We start from the raw sequence: 20,984 nt of genomic DNA, 5'->3' as shown, positions 1-20,984 counted from the left end.
CGGAGGCTTTTCTCTTGGGCATGGTAGGCCAAATGGTTCCAAAGAAAGATAGAACATTTTTTATGTACGCAACAACAGCAGCAAGAATTCTTTTGGCAAAGTACTGGAAGACTAAAGAACTACCTACTCTGGAAGAATGGCAGACCAAGGTGACTGAATTTATGGGACTGGCAGAGATGACCGGCAGAATTCGTGACCAGAGGAGAGAGACAGTGGAAGAGGACTGGAAAAAATTTAAAATTTATCTTAAAAATTGTTGTAAAATTTCGGAATGTTAAGATGTCAAGGGATTTGATATAAAGAATTACAGCTGTAAAAATTTAAGCTTAAGAAAATTTTAAAGAGAATTAAATATAAAAATGGATGAAGGATTGCTAAAAAATTTTAAAACAAGGATGCAGTGAAGGGGAGGTATGGGGAAGTCGTGTTATGTTTGTTTGTTTTTTGTTTATGTTGTAAAATTAATAAAAATTATTTTTAAAAAAGAGAGAGAGAGAGAGAGAGAGAGAGCGCTGCTATTGACCCCTCAGTGGAAATGTGATGCTAATGTGCAACTACCACCAGTTGCTTTTAGATAAAAATGGTATTATTTTCCCTTGGGCCTTCATCTTTGCCCAGTCTGGTCTGCTGAAGTGAAAGAATGTGGTATTTTTCTATTGGAGGAAAAACATCCTGATTTCTATTTGTATACACTTTCTCTTTTTAAAGTGCTTATGGATATACCTGTTACGACATTCCAGGACGTGTGGATCCAGAATTGGCCTCCATAGTCACTTAGGACTCATTGTTAAAACTGTGTTTATGGAAGACAATCTTACTCGGCTACAAGTGATCACCAAAGAAGTCGTCTCTTGGAGTTTCTACCTGTTCCCTCAGCCCCTCTGCCTTCAACAGCCGCTTGATAGACTGACTTTAGCAATAGATAATGCAGATCAAGCTGCATGGGAGCAGGTCCAGATGCACTTTCTGGTCAGTTGGCAGCTCTACTGGCCCTTTATTACTGATTGCTACATTTGTGTTCTTTTATTTGTTCAGATTCACTATAGATTTGGGATTCTCTCCTTGAATCCATGTGAAATAATTACATTCTAGTTACTTACGTTAATCAGTAACATGATTCATCTGCCCATTCCGAATCCTCTGAACCTAAAGGGAAAGATTGCTACAAGGCTGGTTTAGGGATTCCATATCTTCCCAGCTGAATATCAGGATCTAACAGCTCAGGTGGAGGGTTCCAGTGGAAACTGAGAACCACAGCTCCCAGGCATTGGAAAGAGTCTGATATGTTTGAACAGAGACGTTGGAGTTTGAGAAAAAGAACCTGGAACAGTGTTTTGTGGTGGTATGGATCTAGTATTGCCCTGCAGGTGAAACAAATAAAATATAATAGTGGACACAGAGCGCCATCCAGTGGTAAAATGACAAACAAAACAAATACACACACCCTTCTCTGAGTTCTGGTTACACATAAGGAAAAAAATACTTTCCAGATTATTTTATGAAGAGAGATATCTGAAATATAATAATCAATATAAGGTTGTAAAAAGCATCACTGTAGGCCAATTGCAGCAAATGTTCATTGTGGGAAGAGCTAGTGTCAGGAGACCACCGTCACATTAGAAGTCATGAATGGATGGAACCCTTTCAGTAACTAGCTCTGTACCAATTATCCTTTTTCTGAGCAGTTGGAACTCTTCCACTGAAGGGAACACAAATCATGTCTTCTGAATGTGCTCCTGTGCATGCAACACTCAAACCACCACTGAAAGTTTGGGGGTATTTGTGTGTGGAGTGGGGGACACAATCTTTGCTTTCAGGAGCAAACACAGGTCTGGAAACTTTGGCTGCCACCACTTCACAGCAAAGGGGGCTGGGACAGGACTGCTGTGGGGGGGACGGGAAGATGGCTGCATGGCTAGCCCTTTTACATGGTCAGGTAGGGCCACGCCCATCTACCTGGTCACACACAAGCGGAGGAGCCTCCCTGTCTGGAGCCACATTCCCCTGTGTGTCCATTCTAGGCAACAGGAAAATGTTGTACTTGACTGCTCTAGCAATACATCCCACAGCTGCAGGCAGCGGTTCAGCCAGAGCTGGGCCTGGGGTCTGAGACAGCACATCAAAATGCTGACCCTTTTCTCTTAATTTCCCTGAAAAAGGATTAGCATGGCCTGAAATGTGTTGGACTGATACCACTCATTTTCTGTCTACCCCATTGCTTTTGCTCCTTTCTTCTAGTTTGTTCTTTGGATTTCCATTTTTGCTGCATTATGTGCATGGTGACAGATCCTCATTTTATGTATATCTATATTTATCTGCAATAAAGCAGTGTTTATTACCAAATCAATGTGCTTAGCATCAAGGCAGCAGAAGCAAACCACGTTTTATTCACATAGTCATGATGGTGCTATGATTTCACAGAGTTTAAAATAAGAAACTGCATGCATTCAGAATGTTCTACTTATGAGGGTTGGCAAACTGGCCCCCCTCTAATATATACGGAATGTAGAAGGAGTTGTAAAGCATGGAACGTCAGAGCGGATGGGGAAAGAAAAAACATGTTATGTGCATCAGCACTGAATAACCCATGTGGTACCAACTCCTGAGGACATCTGTAGTAAACACACACTGTAATACCATTGACTCAAGGGTCTAAAATGACCTAGGTGCAGAAGCACCTGTCTGCAGAAGCACAAAACTCCCCAGTGCCATCTGCATCACCACCACAGTTGGGTCTCACCTCTCATCCCATGTGCAGCCTCTCTTCAGCACACAAGCGTTCTTGTAGGAAGCATGCCTATTTTACCCGAGAGCTGCTTATGCAGGGTGTGTGGGTGGGCATTTGCATTCTTTAACACTGTGTACTGCAGCTTGGGGAAGAATGTCAGGTGGACTTGCAGGCTTCCGTTTATGAGCTAAAGGAGGAGGCAGGGGTATTCTGAAAGGAAAAAGAAAACTTAATGCCTTTTTTAAAAAATCCAGGAGGGTGATTGTGGAAGAGGAGAGATGGACAGAATAATGTTCTGGCACAACTACTTTCTGTCTAAATTGTCATTTTTAACTTGTTTGGCCTGTTACACACAACCCACCCCTTTCGTTACTTAAGAGTGTAGGAATTTGTGTCTGGATAGACTCCTGCCACTTCCTCTGAGCCTTTCACTTGCTTCCTACTTTCCCCCTGCAACCACAGTCCCACCACCATCACCAGTCTTCCTCACTGTGGGCTGGGGCGAGAAGAAGTGGCTGCGAAAAGGTTCAGTTCACACCCCTGCTCACTGCTTCTGCCCTTCAAATTTCACCTGTCAGTCAATGGTGAAACGGCAGCTGGGGATTTGCAAACTTGTTTGCTTGCCAGCAGCACTGTAGCAGACCCTGCTCACAATTGGCTGATTCCCCGTGTCTTAAAACACAAGAACTGTTATGCAGGTCTATCACCACAGGTGTGTTCTGCCCAAGGATGGAGACTTGGGAACAGTCCGTTCTTGTCTTTTCAGATACGGAGAAACCAGCCACTTACATGCTTCTTGTTCCCAGCAGGCTTTGGCAAACCTGATACCTGGATAGCACTTAAACAGCTTCATTTGAATGCCTACCTCCTCCTCTACCCATACGAAGACTGTGAGCAGATGAAGATTCCATAGCTTCATTATCAGCCAGAAACAAATTTCTTCTAACCCACCACCCCATTGCTGTGTTCACTATCTAGCCTGACGGTAGAACTTGAACTTTGCACGCTATTTTGCAATAGGTGGGCCTAATAATGGAATTGCCCTAATAAGGATGTGTGTTTTCCTTATGGTTCAGAGCAGCTCCCTTTACTTTTACAATGCCTTTTGAAACAGGTGGCTAATCTGTGTCCCTCCAGGTGTTGCTAGACTACAACTCCCATCATTCCTATTGGCCATAGTAGCTGGGACCAGTGGGGGACACAGTCCAGCAACATCTGGAGGGACACAGGCTAGCCCTTCAGGCCCCCGTTTTAAAGCTGACATATCAGAAACACAAATCCCTTTCAAGGGGCCAATTTCCCTCTCCTCCCCCTCATGTTTTTTCTTAGTATCTACCCTGAACTCTGGAACTCAAACGCTTGCTAATTCTTTTGAGACATTTGAGTCAGTCCTAATAAAGTATGTTACAGGTAGGTAGCCGTGTTGGTCTCCCGTAGTTGAAACAAAATAAAAAAATTCTTCCAGTAGCACCTTAAAGACCAACTAAGTTTGTTATTGGTATGAGCTTTCCTGTGCACGCACACTTCTTCAGATATCTTTAAGGTGCTACTGGAAGGAATTTTTTTATTTTGTTTCTAATAAAGTATTGTTCATCTTCAACTATGGGGCTGTTGTTGTTGTTTTAATTAGATGGACCATTTCAAAAAGAAACTGATGTTCTTAGGGTGCAGTTCTACACCTGCTTTCCTGGGATGAATTCCCATGGAACTCGGTGCATCTTACTTCCAAGTAGACATGCACAGGAGGGCACAGTTGTTTAAGCACCGTCTCAGCAGCTCACTGAACAATGATAAACAATGTTCATGTTAATGTGAATACATTCTTCTATTAATTCTCTCCTGAAATGTTGATGTATGGATCTTAACTTGTATTTCTTTGGGGTGTTAGGAGGCAATGATGTATCTCTTGGCTTAATCAAACTGAGAACGCATCATCCAGCTTCTGTGTTTGAAAGACATGTTTATTATTATTAATTATTATTATTAGTTCCTGAATACCTGGCACACATGGACTGCAATAATCATATGGACATAGAAAAGCAGGGGGGAAACGTCTTGGTAGCTTTGTTGGAAATATCCCTGCTATGTAAGGACAGCCTTGCCTGATCAAACCAAAGGGACCTGCTCTCCCCTCTCTTGTCCGTCTCCAGCTAAGGCAGGGAACTTTTATTAGCTCAAGGGCCACATTCCCTTCTATCCAGGGGCCGCATGGTCAGAAGCAAAAGGTGGAACAACAAATGTTTACCTTTGAGCAGGTGCCTAGTTTCTATGTGCACTAGGGCAGCCCTCTCTACCCTGTCCAGGCAAGCAAGAAGCATTGCTAGTATTCAGCAACACACTCCAGGCTGGCAAAAGCACCCAAGAAGAGTGCGCAGAGGAGCCGGCAGGATGTGTGGCCAGGAGAGAGTCCCGAGAGTCAGGCAGAAAGGCCTGGAAGGCCACAATTGGCCCTGACCCTGAGGCCTAAGCTTCCCCATCCCTGAACTAAGGCCAGGCAAGGAGGTTCCTGGGAGGTTCAGCATTATAGGGTGTTACAGCAATGGCTATCCTCTAGGTTCTCCCTAGCATCTAGTAATCAGATATACTGCCTCTGAACATGTAGGCTCCATTCTTACACCAAACACACACTTGAGTACAGAACCTGATATGGGAAGTGTTACAACTATGTTTATATCCTTCCTCATCCACACCCCACAGCCCTGTGGCAAGGAGGAGGAGCTGGGCAGAGGCATAGGGATACCAGGCACTTGGGAGACGGGGTGGGGTGGCGGTGCTGGCGGGTATGGGGATCTGACGCGGGTGTCACAGTCTCTCTTCTCCGCCATTTCATGGCTGTGGTCCTGCTTCGGCCCGGCTCAAGCCCCTTCCCCCCGCAGCTGGCAGCTCCCAGCCGGACTCGGGCCCCTTCCGCAGGCCAAGGGGGGCACTCCCGGGCACCACGGTGGCATTGGAAGTGCTGCTGTCGAGGCTGCTGCTGCTGCTGCTGCTGCTGTAGCAGAGGGCCCCTTCGCCCAGCCGCCGCTTCCAGGCTGCTCGCCCGGAGGCCGGCTGCCACTCCTGCTCCTGCTCCAGCTCTTCGTCCGTGTCCGAATCCGGCGCGGTGTGCCGGCGGATCCTCGACATGGCTTCCTTCAGATCCCGGACGTAGGATCTGCTTGGCGAGGGCAGCGCGGGCTTGGCTTCGGCTTCTTTTCCGCCTCGGGGCGGGCAGCCGCCTTCCTGGCCAGGAGCGGCTGCCCCTCTCTGGCTGGGGCACGCCAGCCCGGCGAGCTCCGTAGGCCCAGCCTGGGACCCGTCGGGGGCTGCTAAGGGCTTCGCGGGGCTGGCCGGGGCCGAAGGAGGCCCCGCAGGCTGCCCCACTGCACCCGCATCCCCCCAAGGAGCCGCGTCGCTCGCGCAGCTCCCCGCCGCCCCGCGCGCAGGGCTCCCTGGCCCCGGGGCCTCTCCTCCTCCTCCCGCCCCGGCGAAGCCCAGCTCGCTGACGGGGAGACCCAGGATGCGAGCAGCTCGCTCCTCCATCGACGCCGGGGCCGGGGAGCCGGGCGGCGGGGCGGCGCCGGTCTCTTCGCGGCCCAGGTAGCGGACCCGCTCCGTCCGAGGGGGCGGGATGTAGTGGGCTTGGATCACCACGCACGTGGCGTCGATGACAAACAGACCCCCGTGTCTTCGGGGCGTCGATCTGTGAGCGTGGCTTCCCCCCGGCTCCTTCCACTTGGGGAAGCTGCCCCTACGCCGCTCGCCCGCTGCTTTGCTCTCACCTCCGACGGCGGCGGCGGCGGCGGCTTCAGGCCAGCCAGCTGCGTGGCTGAAGCCCCAGCCGGCAGGGAGCGTGTGCTGGAGGGGACGGCCGGGGTGGGGTCGGCCAGGCTCGCCCCTCTTCGTTGCCCGGGGCAGGGTGTGGCCCCGGTGCTGGGGGCTCGCGTCCCTGCAGGACCCCAAAGGGTAGCGGGACCCTGCTGGCTCCGGCTGCGCCCCGAAGCCTCCTCCCCACGTCGTGGCTCCGGAGAGGTAGCTCCAGCTGCCAGGCAGCTTCGACGGGCTTCGCCCTGCCTTCCTCCCCGCCGGCCCGGACTCGCAGGCTCTCCTGGTTCCCTCGCGGCCTTTCTTGGGGGCTTCCGCCTGGCTGGGCTTCGCCGTCGAGGCTTCCTTGCTGGCGCGCTGCTTGGGCTGCACGGTGCGGTGGGGCGCCTCGTAGGATGGCGGAGCAATATAGGGCGGCGGGCGAGGCCAGTTCTCCTTCCGGGGGCCCGGCCCGGCCCGGAGACGCAGCAGCATGTGGGCCTCGTAGCTTGGAGGGGCCCGGGCAGGGAGCTCGCCCTTGCTCTTGGGGGCTCCTCGGCTCCATCTGCAGCCGTCGGCGGGGCCCTTTGCCGCCTGGCCGCTCACGTCTCTCCTGCACATCGGGGGCAGCCCGTCGTAAGGCGGGTTAGGCTGCCTTGGCACCTTGGGGGGAGATGCCGCCTTGCTGGGATCCTTCCCCGAGAACCAGCGGCCCTCCGGCCTCCGCGGGCCCCAGCGAGGCGGGAAGAGGTGAGCATCGTGCCAGTTGGTTGAATCCTGCAGGACGCGGGCGCCCAGGCCACGGCGAGCGGGAGAGAAATCAGAGACGAGTTGCTTCTCCAAGAGCCTGCAAGGGCAAAGAGAGAGAGAGAGAGGTCGGAAGTGAGTCCACCAGGAAGGACGCAGAGGGAAAACACCATTGCTGGACGCCGTCAGCTTCAGCCCCCTTTGAAAGGCTTGCCGAATGCTTTATTGCTGCTTTATAGGAAAACCCACCTGCAATGACCAGCAGTGGCTCTCCAGAGTTTGTGGCACTACCAGAGGTTGCTCTACCACTGAACTATGACCCTTTCACATCACTGGTGCATTTAATTTTAGCTCGGACTCTGAGGATGCAGGAAGCAGCTTTCTACCAGGTCATACCACTGGGTCCATCAAGCGTATTACCATCTACTGAGAGGCAGTGGCTCCATCTGGCACTGGCAGGAATTGAACCTGCCTGCAGAGCATGAGCGCCACCACTGAACAAGTTCTCTCTCCTGTCCCTTCCCCTCTCGCACGAACCTCTTTGCAACACCTCGTTCCAGTCAAAACTTAATTTTGGTTCCTTCAGCATTTCTTGTACATTGCAGATCCTGCCTGGCAGCCACGAAACCTTAATAGCTAAATGACCCAGGCATTCTTGAAGACATCCAGAGTCATTGACACTCCACCTTGCCTTTGTTCAAAGTGCACTGGAATTATCTGAGCAGCACTCAAGTGGCATGAAGTGGGTTGAAGTTGCTTCTCTGGCAGCTAACCAGTATTGCTATTGCTGTCATTTCAGGTAAGCTCCTGTTAAAGGCTGGAGCATAAAATGGTAGGTAATATCATTTAGGCTTTTCTAACATTTCCATTCTGACTGACTAGCAGTATTGGTAATTTAAGGTCTGAGAACAGGGCAAGAACCATCCTAGATGCAATGAAGAAAAAACGAGCTCCTGACTCCCATTTTTTCTGCAGGAGAGAACGGGTGAATGTGGACGGAGTTAAGCAGCCCATTATTCCTCCCTTGCAAGTTTATTACACTTGCAAGTTTATGGCTTATTGCCATAACAGTTGTGGGGCTGGCACCACACATGTGCTGGGGTAGCATTTGGCATGGTCTACAGAGATGAGTTTTGTACTTCAGATCAGGAGCATAAGTGCCCACAAATGTGTTCTCTGGTGTCACATTTTACAACATTGATCACTATGAGCACATATTTGCTGCACCAAGGGTGAATTGGCCTCCTAAGCGATGCTTTGGTGACACCCTACTGAGACAGCAACATAATGAGAATGAATAATAATTATAATTTTATTGTTTATACGAAAGGTAAAAGGTTTGTATGACACTCATCTGACTGGGTGGCTCCCAACAAAATATGTAAAACACATGAAGCTCTTATATAGCAGTTTTTAGTCTTCAAAGCACTTCATATACATTATCTCTGCAATTCGTACAACACTCATGTGGAGCAGGTTAGTATTATTCACTGGTTGAGGGGGTTGGGGCTGAGGATATAATGTCTTGCACTATTGGATGAGCATAATTTGTACCAGTGGCCTCTAGGCAGGTGTGAAACTAGGATTTATTTCACCTGGGTTAAAGACCCAGTTTGGCACCCATCCCATGCACATTTGCGTACACACACATACAGGCTGGGGGCCTTTGGGGGCTTCACCCGGGGGGGGGGACTACCTGGCTAGTCCCACCCCCCCCTGCCCACCTGTAGCTATGATGCTGCCTCCGAGCTCACACTTTGAGGCACGTAGACATTCCTCAGCACCAGAAGGTATCCTGACCAGCAATATCCTCTTCCTAACCCAGCCTTTGGTTCTCATTAATAATTACCCCTTCCTTGGTCATACAAACTGGTTTATAATTCTTATATTGCCAAGTTGAACCTCAGCATGTAGGTTCAGCTGATAGATAATAACTTGCCTAAGATGCCTAGCCAAGCAGTGAAATGAACTTTGCATACCCCTTGAACCCATTTCCCAGGACTCCACCTCAGGTGATAATAAGAGTGTATCTGAGCATGTGCAGAGAGAGTGCCTGTCATTGTTTAAGTCTGTGGCCCCACTCCCACCCTCTCAAGCTTTAAAGGGAGTAGGGAATCCAGCCTGACACACAGAACTTCCAAGCATCTTTTAGCCTATTCTCCCCACCTCACAATTTTAGAAATTAAATCCTGGTCCAAGGCAACGTACTGGGAGCATTTCTGTTACAAAGCAGCAAAAGCTATCGAGCCCTTAGTTCAAACCCCAGCTCAGCTATCAGCCTTAGCCTTCCAGTCTATGCTATGGGTATAATACTAATTTACCTTCAGTGAATGCTGTTTGAGTAACAAATGCGAAGCCTTTTAAGCAATTAGAAAAAGCACTATATAGGGTCCAAATAAATGTTGGTAAACTCCTAGGCCTGCTGCCAACTATGTTTTATTCAGAGTACACCCACGAAAGTGTTTTTACCCAAGTTAGCAAAGTCCATTCATTTCAATGGGTCTGCTCTGAGTAACACTGGATGCAACCCCTAGCATGTTCATTGTTTTGGATCATGCTGTCGTCCATTATTTACAACACAAACAAATTATGCCCCCTCCCCATGCTAACCACTAGATTCAGCACTGAAGCACCTTAACCCCAACCCCTAAGCCCCCTCTGCTGGCTCATTGGAGCTAAGACAGGCGCTTTCTCCACAAATACCCCCTATTTTTGAACCCCTTAAAATAACAAAACCAAAGAGTCCTGGACTCACGTGTAGTGGCCAGCCACACTGTGGTACATCCAGGGGGCCCTGTAGCCTTGTCCTGTCCACAGCTCGGCTTCCATGGCATCCCGGCTGGAACAAGAAACTGTGTTAAATTCAACAAGAAGCAGGTTTGTTCTCTCGCAGACATGGAGCCGTCTGGCATCTCCGGGACTCAGACCCGGGCATTCAAACATCGTCCTGCTTGCTGGGACATCTAGCAGCCGCCGGAGTTCACAGCAGCACCGGCAAAGGGAGGCTGGGAGTGCAATACACCCCCACAGCACATGGCAGGCAAGTTCCCTGGCAGAGAAGAAGGGCAGCTGTCGGCAGCACAGGGCGAGGGTCACTCAGGAAGTAGGGTTCTCAGGGACAGGTGGTCGCAGGTGAAGCCAGTGGAAAGACAGAGGCATGTGGACGTACACAAATGTGCATATTGCAAAGGCATATCAGGCAAGCAGCTATGCCCACCGAGGATCTCTCGCATTGCTACACACTGTTTCTGTGCATGAGGGAAAAAGCACACATGCACAAACACACACACACACACAGGACCTCTGCAACTAACAAGCTGCTGCGAGAATAGTTACACGGCAACAGAAACGCAAGACACGACAGCACACAAGGACACCCAGATTACACACAGACAAACGCTGTGCTGTCTCTCACAATGTTCCACACACAGGATGTGCATGGTATCTGTGCATCGCCTCACGCCCAAGCCACATCCCCTGCCCTGCCCTCCTTCCCACTGTTCATGTGAAAATGAATTCAAGAAAACGCCAAGTGTTGAGCTCTTAAATGCTTCCTGCTCCCATTCGGTTATCTCTTAAGCCAAAGGCTAGCAATATATTTTCTTGTCTGATTTTTTTTTTTTTTTTTTTTTTGCTTTGCTTTGCTGTGTTATTCATGACTTGATAGTGCCATTTGCTTTACTGATCTAAATTGTTCAGCTGTATCTTTTATTGTTGCTTTTTAGTTTAATTTGCATTGTAAACCTTATGAAGGAGGGTATAAGGTGAGGTCAAGGTAAAGGACCCCTAGATGGCTAAGTCCAATCAAAGGCGACTATGGGGTGTGGCGCTCATCTCACTTTTCAGGCTGAGGGAGCTGGAGTTTGTCCACAGACAGCTTCCTGGGTCATGTGGCCAGCATGACTAAACCGCTTCTGGTGCACGGAACACTGTGATGAAGGCCAGAGCACACAGAAACGCTGTTTACCTTCCCGCCACAGTGGTACCTATTTATCTACTCATGCTGGTATGCTTTCGAACTGCTAGGCCGGCAGGGACTGGGACAGAGCAACAGGAGCTCACTCCATCGCACAGATTCAAACCGCTGAGCTTCGATTGGCAAACCCAAGAGGCTCAGTGGTTTAGACTACAGCGCTTCCCACGTCCCTTATAAAGGAGGGTGTATAAGTGCCTTAAATAAAGAACTGAGATTGTGTTAGAATCATGTGGGACGCAGCTTTCATCCATTGCAAGCTTTCTTGCCGCAGCTTAACTGCATTTCGTCCGCACTCCCCTGTGACTGCCTGGCCAAAGGCCATGGTGATGGCCAGGGATGTCAAAGGGTGTCATTTGCCACACTCTGCTTTCTGACAGGAATTGACTGCCTTGTCTGTGTCACTAGACTTTGTTCCCTTTGACATTCTATAGAACACCCACTTGAAATAACCTCACATCACTAACCTTGTGCATGTCATTTGGAAAGGCTGCAGCTGGCTGACAGGGAATATCCGTTTTGTGTGCAGGGGGTTTCCAAGCAGGGCTGGGCAAGAGTCCTGTCTGAAACCCTAGAGCATCACTGTCAGTCTGTATAGAGGTAGGGCTGAGGTAGGGCTTTGACTCTGTATGAGGTAGCTGCTCAGGTCAGTGGTAGGGCCGGCCCAGTGAAGCAGCTCACCTCTGACAGGGCTGACCTGACCACAAAACAGTGTGAAGCAGCTTGCTCAGGCACATAATTCTGAGAGTCATAACTGGGCAGCAGGTTGCTGGCTCTTTTAAGTTTTCCTTGTTATTTTGCATCTTTACTGCCAGGGAGGGAGGTGCTTGTAAGATTTGTCTGCCTCAGGTGCCAAAATAACTTGGTCACCTAGACTTGGGAGACTTTGCTGCTCCACCTCCAGCAGCGAAATGTCTTGGGCCCGCCCTGACACCAGAGGTGAAATCTTGGGGTTACCATTAAAAGGCAGCAGATGGTGAATGATTTAACTATTGAGTCTCACCATTTGGATCTTCTGCCTTGAGGTACCAAAACATTTTGGGCTGTCTCCGATTTGTGGGTCCCAAACTGCAAGCGCTTTGCACTATCACAGATGCCTTGGGAATCAGGCCTCACAATGTCTAGGAAGGGGAAGGTTGTCAGATTCAACGCAGTCACCTGCAGAGTCCCATAGGCCAAGAGGGGGCCGGCCACCAATCTCAGGTTGTTCCTAGTTCTGCTGTGCCGCCTCCTTGCTATTTCTTCCTGCCCCAGGTCCACCCCCACCCCACCCCCCATGAGGCAAGGGGAAGCGACTGCCTCAGGTGGCAGGATCCACTAGGGTAGCAGATCCCAACACTAGTCTTTCTTCCTACCTTGTTCCCTCACAAAAGGGGCGCCATTTTGGAATCCGCCTCAGGTGCCAAAGAGTTGGGCTGGCCCTGATCTGCCCTGTCTCGGAGAGCAGTAACCTCTGCATATCTAAGCTCTCCTTTCTCTGGGAAATGGGTGGGTTTCAAGGGAGAAGCAGATAAATGGGCAGTGGCAGCAGGGAAGATGAAGGAGACCCACTGAGGACCTTGTCCAAGAGTCCTCAAAACTTAGAACTGGCTTCCTGCACAATTAGTAGTGGTGCAGCCGGGGAAGTGTTGGCAAATAGGAAGTATACCAAGTCATGCTGTTCGCCTGCCTATCCCAATATTGTCTGTGCTGATGGAGCTTTCCAGCTTTTCGGATGGGAGTCTCTTCCAGGCCTACCTGGAGGTGGCCAGGATTGGACCAAAGACCTTCCCCAAGCAGATGCTCTGCCACTGTTCCCTTGTGTTTCATCTCCCATCACTGCAGCACACCAAGGAGGAAAGGTGCAGTGGCCCAAATTCTGTCCATTAAGGAACCGCAAAAGCTGGTGGAATAGGAATGGGGAAACTGTGGACCCACCAGATGATGTTGGACTCCAGTTCCAAGCAGCCCCAACCCACATGGCCAATGATCAGGCAGGATGGGAGCTGGAGTCCAGCAGCATTGGAGGGGGGACAGGTTCCCCATTCCTGAGGGAGACTAGGGGGCGCAGCACACATCAGTGGTGGGACACATGACTTAACACACACCACATTCCTTGCTGGCTCAGCCCCTGAGAAAGAGGACCCCCCCCCCTTCTGCTGTGGTAACTCCAGATGTGCTTGGGACTCCCATCAGCCCCAGCCAGCATGCCCAGTGGTCAGGTGTGGTGGCAGGGCAACTGCAGTCTGTTAGTACTTAAGACAGCCGCCAGGCTCCCCATCCCAGCTGTAGAAGCTGGCAGCATCAGGTTGGCAGCATCAGGTGGTGGTGGTGGTACCAATGGAGCTTCATAGACTAGAGAGGGGCTGGGAGTTGGCCCAGAACTACAAGGTGCCCTCCTGGGCTGCACCCATAGCTCAGAGATGCTATTCGCTTAAGTGGTGCTAGGTCCTCTCTCAGCGCTGCAGAGGGAGGCACCTTTCTCTCTTCTTCACCCCCCCCCTCCACCTTCAGTGCGTTATAGCTTACTCTCTGGAAAATGTATTCACCCCTCACCCCAACTAAATGCAGCCTCTCCTCCCCCCGCCAAATTTCCCAGTAAATGAGAGAGTTCAGTACAAACTCCCACGCCAGCTCCAAGTGAAACCTAGCAACTGAGCGCCAGCATGGCAACTGCATTGGCAACGGATGGCAAGAATGGGGGTGGTTAGCAGAGCTGCCAGTGACACAACCCCATTTATTATTGGGGGTGGGGGAACGGGGAGAGGGAGAGGAGACCTTGCATCCTTTTGTCCCCCCTGCCATGGAAGCAGTCATAATCTAGGTTCTGAAGGGCCAGGGATGGACTCAAGGGAAAAGGGATCGGGGTTATTGATAACCAATCTAATAGTAGGGACGGCTTGGAAGTTTTTTTTTAGTACAACGGCCACATTCCAATCTAAGCAGCCTTCCAGGTGCCACGGCCAGTGGAGGGGAGGAGCCAGAGGCTAAAGTGAGCAGAATAATAAATGCAAAGTTTTACCTTTTTACAGTAGGCTGCTTTCTTTCTACACATGCTCCCACACCTCTCTCTGTCCTCCATGCAGGCAAGACAGAAGCACCGTCGGAATCCAATGAGATATTCCAGCCAGGCAAAAAACACTCGGGGGTGGGGGCAAAGCAAAGCAGGTTTGGGAGGGTGCATGGTCTGGGCAGACTCTTGAGAGCCAGATAAAGAAACCTGGAGGGCCACATTGGGCCCATGGCTCCTCATCCCTGATCTATATCACTTCCCTGTGCAGAGCACTTAATAAATCTAATTGAATTCAGGCCCACAATAATCCTGCAAGATAGGTGACTACTATTCCCATCTGACTGATGGGGAGCTGACTCGACAAGAACAGCACATTCAATGCATATTTCCTGTCTCAAAGAATTATGGGCATTGTGGTTTGTTAAGGATTGCTGGGAACTGTAACTCTCTGAGGGTTAAACTACAGTGCCCAGAAGTCTTTGAGGATGAAAATGTGCTTTGAATGTACTGTTATAGTATGTACACATTAATTTTCCTTTCTTTTCTTTTTAATTGGCCCTGCTCCTGGGCCTTTTTGAAGTGATTACAGAGACTGTAATGTTTATTTTTAACACTATTATTATTATGAGCCATTTGAGCTCAACATTCTTGTTTGAGAAATGGACTACAAATATTAAATTCAAAAAATTCTCACACAATAAAATTTAGCCAGAAGCTTTCCCGAGAGAGTTCACCTGTTATCTTTCTGTGGGTTGGGCTGTTGTTGAAGGCACAGGAATGAGGCCAGTATGAAAAAGCAGTGTGTCAAAAGACAGGGATAGCTGAGCTGGTAGAGCACGAGACTCTTAATCTCAGGGTTGTGGATTCAAGACCCATGTTTGGCAAAAGATTATTGCGTTGCAGAGCATTGGACTAGAACAGGGGTAGACAACCTAAGGCCCCAGGGCCAGATGCGGCCCAATCGCCTTCTCAGTCTGGTCCAGGAATCAGCGTGTTTTTACATGAGTAGAATGTGTCCTTTTATTTAAAATGCATCTCTGGGTTATTTGTGGGGCCTGCCTGATGTTTTTACATGAGTAGAATGGTGCTTTTATTTAAAATGCATCTCTGGGTTATTTATGGGGCACAGGAATTCATTCATATATATTTTTCAAAATATCGTCTGGCCCACCACACGGTCTGAGGGACAGTGGACTGGCCCACGGCTGAAAGAGGTTGCTGACCCCTGGTCTAGAAGATCCTTGCGGTCCATTCCAACTCTATGATGCTGTGATTCATGTGAGATGAACTTCCAGAATCAGTTAACCAAACGCTGAGCTCCAAGGCCACACAGGAAAAGATTAGCCTACCCGAGGTTTAAATATACTGTGTCTCAGGTGTTCATGTTGAACACAGCTCCATCTGATACCAAAAGAGACTTCAGTGTGCAAACGGAGGACGTATGTTGCCGGCTTACATCTCTGCCAAGTCTTTGTGCCCATGCAAGTGGGCCCCTCAGTTCAAATATAGTGGTACCTTGGGTTACATACGCTTCAGGTTACATACGCTTCAGGTTACAGACTCCGCTAACCCAGAAATAGTGCTTCAGGTTAATAACTTTGCTTCAGGATGAGAACAGAAATCGTGCTCCGGCGGTGCGGCAGCAGCGGGAGGCTCCATTAGCTAAAGTGGTGCTTCAGGTTAAGAACAGTTTCAGGTTAAGTACGGACCTCCAGAACGAATTAAGTACTTAACCCGAGGTACCACTGTATATGATAGGTGCCCATCTTATTCCCATATCTAGAGTGTGCTTCTGCACTAGGCTTGTATACATTGCAAAAGTTAACAGAGGAAACTAGTTACCCTAGTTTTTGCATGGATGGGGGCAGGTGGGGGGGGGAGAGAAGAGCATAAGTTTGCTAATATGGAAACAAGGAAACCAAGTGAATGAGCTGCCACGGCTGGTTGCATGAGGTCCTGCGTCAAAGAATAGTTAAACTCCAAACTATCTCATTTCCCTACTTTTTCACAGCCATATTTTCACACAAATGCACGTGCTTACATTGTCATATAATAGCCTCCCCCCCCAAAAAACCCCCTAATCTTCACACATGAGAGCTAGTTCTGAAACAGACACAAGGTGGTGCCAGCCATTTGGTGCAGATTTTGTATTCACCAACAACCTGACTGCAGTCTGTTACAGTGGGGAAAAGAGAGAGTGTCTAGATCTGGATTACTCTATCCTAGGGTTGTCATATTTCAAAAAGTAAATACCAGGGCACCCCAAAAATTGTTCACCCTTTTTCTTTCTTTTTTACAAAAACACAAAAATAACCCCCTCAATATTTCGGTTGACTTGCCTAAGATCCAGGACAAAGCACCACCTTTCAGAAATTCCCCCCAGACGTCATTTTTGCCCTTAAAATCCTGGTAATGTCCAGAAAAAATCCAGACGTATGGCAGCCCTACTCTATCCACCACCACCCCACCTCCCCCAAACCCAGGTCCAATGGTCTGTGCCAAGAGCAAACCATGGGTGGAGGGGATAATTGCTAGAAATCCAAATCCAGGAAGCAGATACACCCTCCGCCCAGCGGCACGCTTTTCCACGCACGGACCGCATCCAGGAAGGTGAACTGGTGTGACAACCAGTTTCTAGAGTCAGATCACTCTTGCAGGATGAAAGCAATCATGTACTGTACCTATTGAACAGCAGCATGAGTTTGCGTCTGTGAGGGTGAAGGACAGCTTTCTCGTGCACAATATCCTGATCTTTTACATTCTCTTCAGCCAGCCCTGAATCTGCTTCTAGATCCACTCCTTTTGTCCATGGTCACCGGATTCCCAGCTCCCTTGTGTTATCCGAGACAGACAGATTTCAGGACCCAACCTGCTCCAGGTCATCCCAGTTCTGTGCTCTGTCGGCTTCAGGCGAAGCACGCTTAAAGCCAAAGGCGCTCCAACCAGTGGGTGCCGCCTTAGCCACCCTCTGCTTGTCCAGCTCCCACCCTACGGGGAATGTGCTGTGTCAACTGTGGAGGGGGGAGTGAGTGGAGGGGGCGCCAGGACTCAAAAGTAGCTGGGTAAGCTCAGGATAGAATTGAAGGAATACCAACGCCAAGCTATGGTGCAGGGCTGCTCTCATGTCATTTGCTCTGTGGTAGCAAAAATGATTTTAGGTGAGTCCCTTTCACTCTGCGCTATTTATACCTGGCCCATCAAAGTAGGATTGTGGGTCAACAGCAGCCCACAACACTAACTCTGCAGAACCTTCTAAAGCCATGAGAAGCCAGGCCCACGGCCATCGACTCCACCCGATGGACTGCTCAACTGCTTCTCACCCCATTTAGTGCACACGGTCCATTATTGGTCCCCACAGGTTGCTTAGGTGCAGCACCTCCTTGCCCAATGTGAAACAAGTGTAAATGGTGCCTTGCATAAGGATCTAGACTAGGTATGGCCATACTTGGCCCTCCAGATGTTTTGGGACTACAGTTCCCATCATCCCTGACCACTGGTCCTGTTAGCTAGAGATGATGGGAGTTGTAGTCCCAAAACATCTGGAAGGCCAAGTTTGGCCATGCCTGATCTAGACCAACTGCTCCTAGCTCTGCTGGGGTCTTCAGGCCTTAAGATCTTTCCATAGGCCATGAGTGGAGGGTTCCCTGGGCACACAAACTAGTTGGGGGGGGGAGTGGGGGAAGAGAACCCCTCAGGGGAGGAAAAGAGATTCCTGTCTCCAGTGCTCAGGGTGTGCAGAGCTGAGAATCCAGGCGCCCTGTGACACTTGGCCTCACAGCACATCCCCACAGCAACCTTTGCAGCCCATTCCCCACAGCCAGAAGGTAAACATCGCCACCCACTGTGTGTCCCCCCCCAGCCTCTTTCAATACTTGGGGGAACCATCTGGGAGCTTCAGCCACATTCACCACAAGCTTCCTCACACTGTCCGATTCCACCTTTCCTCGCTGGCCCTTCCGCTTGGCCTGGGGAGCACCTGCCTTGCCCCCCACTGTTGTTCCCTTTGCTAGGCTGTGCCATCGCCACCCACGGCTCCAGCTGGTGCCTGGGAGGATTTCCGCCCTTTTAAAAGCCACGGGCAGAACAAACAGGGATTTGGTGTCTGGGCGGTGATGCTGGCTCAGCACATTCCTAGTCCTAAGGGCCCCCGGGGGTAGTGGAGGAGGGAGGGAGGGAGGAGGAATGATGGGGGGGGCAGACAGGCAGCTATGCTGGCCTTGTAACTAGATTCATGGCAGGGTGGGAACAAGAGTGGCCACCTTTGCAAGAGAGGTTGGAGCCACTTCAGATTGGAAGATCCTTGGACCCCACCAAGGCTTCCAGCTGTTACTCCTCAAGAGTTGCAAGGGGGAGGTTGTCACTCCAGCCCCACAGAGGAAGCAAGTCCTATGCATGAGCAGCCTTACTTGGCTGCTGAATACTTCCTCTTCAATGCCATGCTTTCAAACACATGTAAGAGAGGTGTGTATTGCAGGAGGGCCCAGAAGCTTCGCAAGTGAGCTGAACACCAGTGATGTGGTGGGAAATTCTTCATGACACCCCCCCCCCCAAAACCCCATAGAACAAAAGTGAACTTGGCCAGTGCAAACATTCTCGCTTCAAAATATTAAGCTAGTTTCCCAAGGACTCTCTGTACAATTTGGAGTGAATTCGGAGGAAAAAGCTACCAAGCCTCTGGTGCTTTTCTTGGAAAAAGAGTGGAAGAAGCATAAATGGAAAGGACGGTCCATCTCTTTCTGTGTGAGACAAGGATTGAGAGCTACCTTTGAGAGAGGATTCTGCATTTCATTTTTCTGCTTTTATTTAGATTAGTTCATTTTTAATTCTATTATGAAATAACCTTAATAAAATTTTACGGGGGATAGGAATACTAAGTCATTTTCCTCCTGCCCTTCACCCCCAAATATGCAACCCGATGGACTCAAAAGCTTGCTCAATGTTTTGTGACATTTTGGTGGGTTATAATCAAAACACTTTTGCAGGCAATTTAACCCTTACTGCTTCCTTTTAGCTTAGCTGGTGGGTTTTTGAGAAAAAAGATTGCCAAATAACACCTCTGAAGATGACATCATTTAGTCCTTGCACTACGGCTGAACACCTGGGGGGGGGGGCAGGTGGTTCTTCCTGTCTAGTGGAAGCCAAAGTAACGGCTTGCTTGCAGGAGATGGTGGGGAGACTCTCATACAAATATCAGGTCTGTGAGGAAGGAGGAGCCCCCAGCCCAGATCTGCCACAGGATGCTGCTGCTGACATTTTGCTCCCCCCCCCAATTATACCATGTGTACTTGTCCAATTTGTTCTTTGTATTCATTGTTATATTGCTGTGTGGGTGCACCACTAAGGCAGGCTGCCACCCCGTGCAGTGCCTGGTTGCCTGGGAAACCAGCCGGAGGCTGATGTGGACAAGCCCAATGGGGTGAACTGGAACTGCTACCGCCAGACAGAGGACATGTTCCTGCCTCTTGGGGTTGACGGTTAGTGACAATACCAGGTATGTCACCGGCTGAAAACACTGGTCAATGATGGGCATTGTAGACCTTCCTCATTGGACACAGCCTGCGGAACCTCTGCATCCTCTACTTCCCCTCCAGCCAGCAGTCCCAGGCTTGAAAAAGCCGAAACGTCTGGGGCTTCATTTCCCTGGGGGCTCCTGTGGGTGGGGGGAGCAGTGAAGCCCATGAGGGTCCTGGCCTCAGGTGAGTTGCTGGCCAGCAAGTGAGCATACCCTCCGACATTTCTCCAATGAAAATAGGGACGTTCTAAGGAAAAGTGGGACATTCCGGGGTCAAATAAAAATCTGGGATGGCTTCTCTAAATCAGGGAAGTCCCTGGAAATTAGGGATACTTGAAGGGTCTGGGTGAGCTGGGCCAGAATATCAGGCCTCTCCAGACCCAAAAACGGCTGCTATGCACCTCTTAAATGCACTTTTTAGAAGCAAGAGTTCTAAGGCCTCCAGCATAGAATTGCGTTATTTTATTGCCTTCTGCTAAACTAATCTAGATGTGATCCTGGCCACACACATGTGTGAGGATGAGGAGTGTGGGAAATGCACCTTCCCCTCTTTCTGTTATTGTTGCTAAAAATAGAGATGGCTCTCTTGGATTGTGCTGGGATTTCTCATAAAACTCAGTTTTCTTTAAAGATGTAGAATATGTACAGCCTTAGTTTTTCCTGCTGTTCTCAGGGTGTGTGATGTTCAATAAGCTTTGTTTATTGTGTGGTATGAAACATAAACAGACTACAGCTCTGTACACACAATACCTTTAATGCCCATTTTAAGCACCTTCTTTCCCTCAAAGAATCCTGGGCATTGTAGTTTATCCCTCACAGAGTTACAATTCCCAGCAACTTTAACAAACTATAGTGTCCAGAATTCTTTGAGGAAGGAAACATGATTTGAATGTGCTCTAAAGGTATAGTGTGTGTACTCTCTCTCTCTCTCTCTCTCTCTCTCTCTCTCTCTCTCTCTCTCACAGCCATCTTTTATGCTACCTCACCATTTCCCATCTCATCAGCAGCCCCCCCTTCCTGTGCCATCATGCCTCCCCCCAGCTCACAGGCACCGCCAGCGCCATAGCAGCTGCCTCCTGCTCCTCAACCCTGGTGGCCATGGCTGCATGGTCAGGGATGGTGGGGGGGATCAACCCAGGGCCGCCCCAAAAAGAGCAAGGAGGAGGAAGATGGCAGCCCAGTGGCAAGTAGAGGAGCACATCAGTCATGGCAGATGCCCAGTGGTGGCATACACCACCCCCAGGCACCTTGT

General features: G+C 49.7%; 1 protein-coding gene across 4 annotated transcripts; it reads right to left on the bottom strand.

Annotated features, from left to right (window-relative positions):
* Positions 1-5,428: 5,428 nt before the first annotated feature.
* On the bottom strand, positions 5,429-17,065 carry DDN (dendrin). Of its 4 annotated transcripts, none has more exons than XM_081851183.1 (3): positions 16,902-17,065; positions 10,011-10,094; positions 5,429-7,355 (listed from the first exon to the last, which is right to left on the bottom strand). In XM_081851183.1, the coding sequence occupies exons 1-3, from the start codon at positions 16,916-16,918 to the stop codon at positions 5,555-5,557; spliced, it is 1,902 nt and encodes a 633-aa protein (XP_081707309.1). In that variant the 5' UTR covers positions 16,919-17,065; the 3' UTR covers positions 5,429-5,554. The 4 variants fall into 4 exon arrangements, with proteins under 4 accessions (XP_081707309.1, XP_081707310.1, XP_081707308.1 ...); XM_081851184.1 differs by lacking the exon at positions 16,902-17,065 and adding an exon at positions 14,230-14,393; XM_081851182.1 differs by lacking the exon at positions 16,902-17,065 and adding an exon at positions 10,671-10,882.
* Positions 17,066-20,984: the final 3,919 nt, after the last annotated feature.

The sequence above is a fragment of the Podarcis erhardii genome (assembly GCF_964252035.2).
Source record: "Podarcis erhardii genome assembly, chromosome: 2".
Classification (NCBI taxonomy): Eukaryota; Metazoa; Chordata; class Lepidosauria; order Squamata; family Lacertidae; genus Podarcis; species Podarcis erhardii.
Note: the sequence above shows the minus strand (reverse complement) of the source record. Positions and strands in the feature narration are given on the sequence as shown.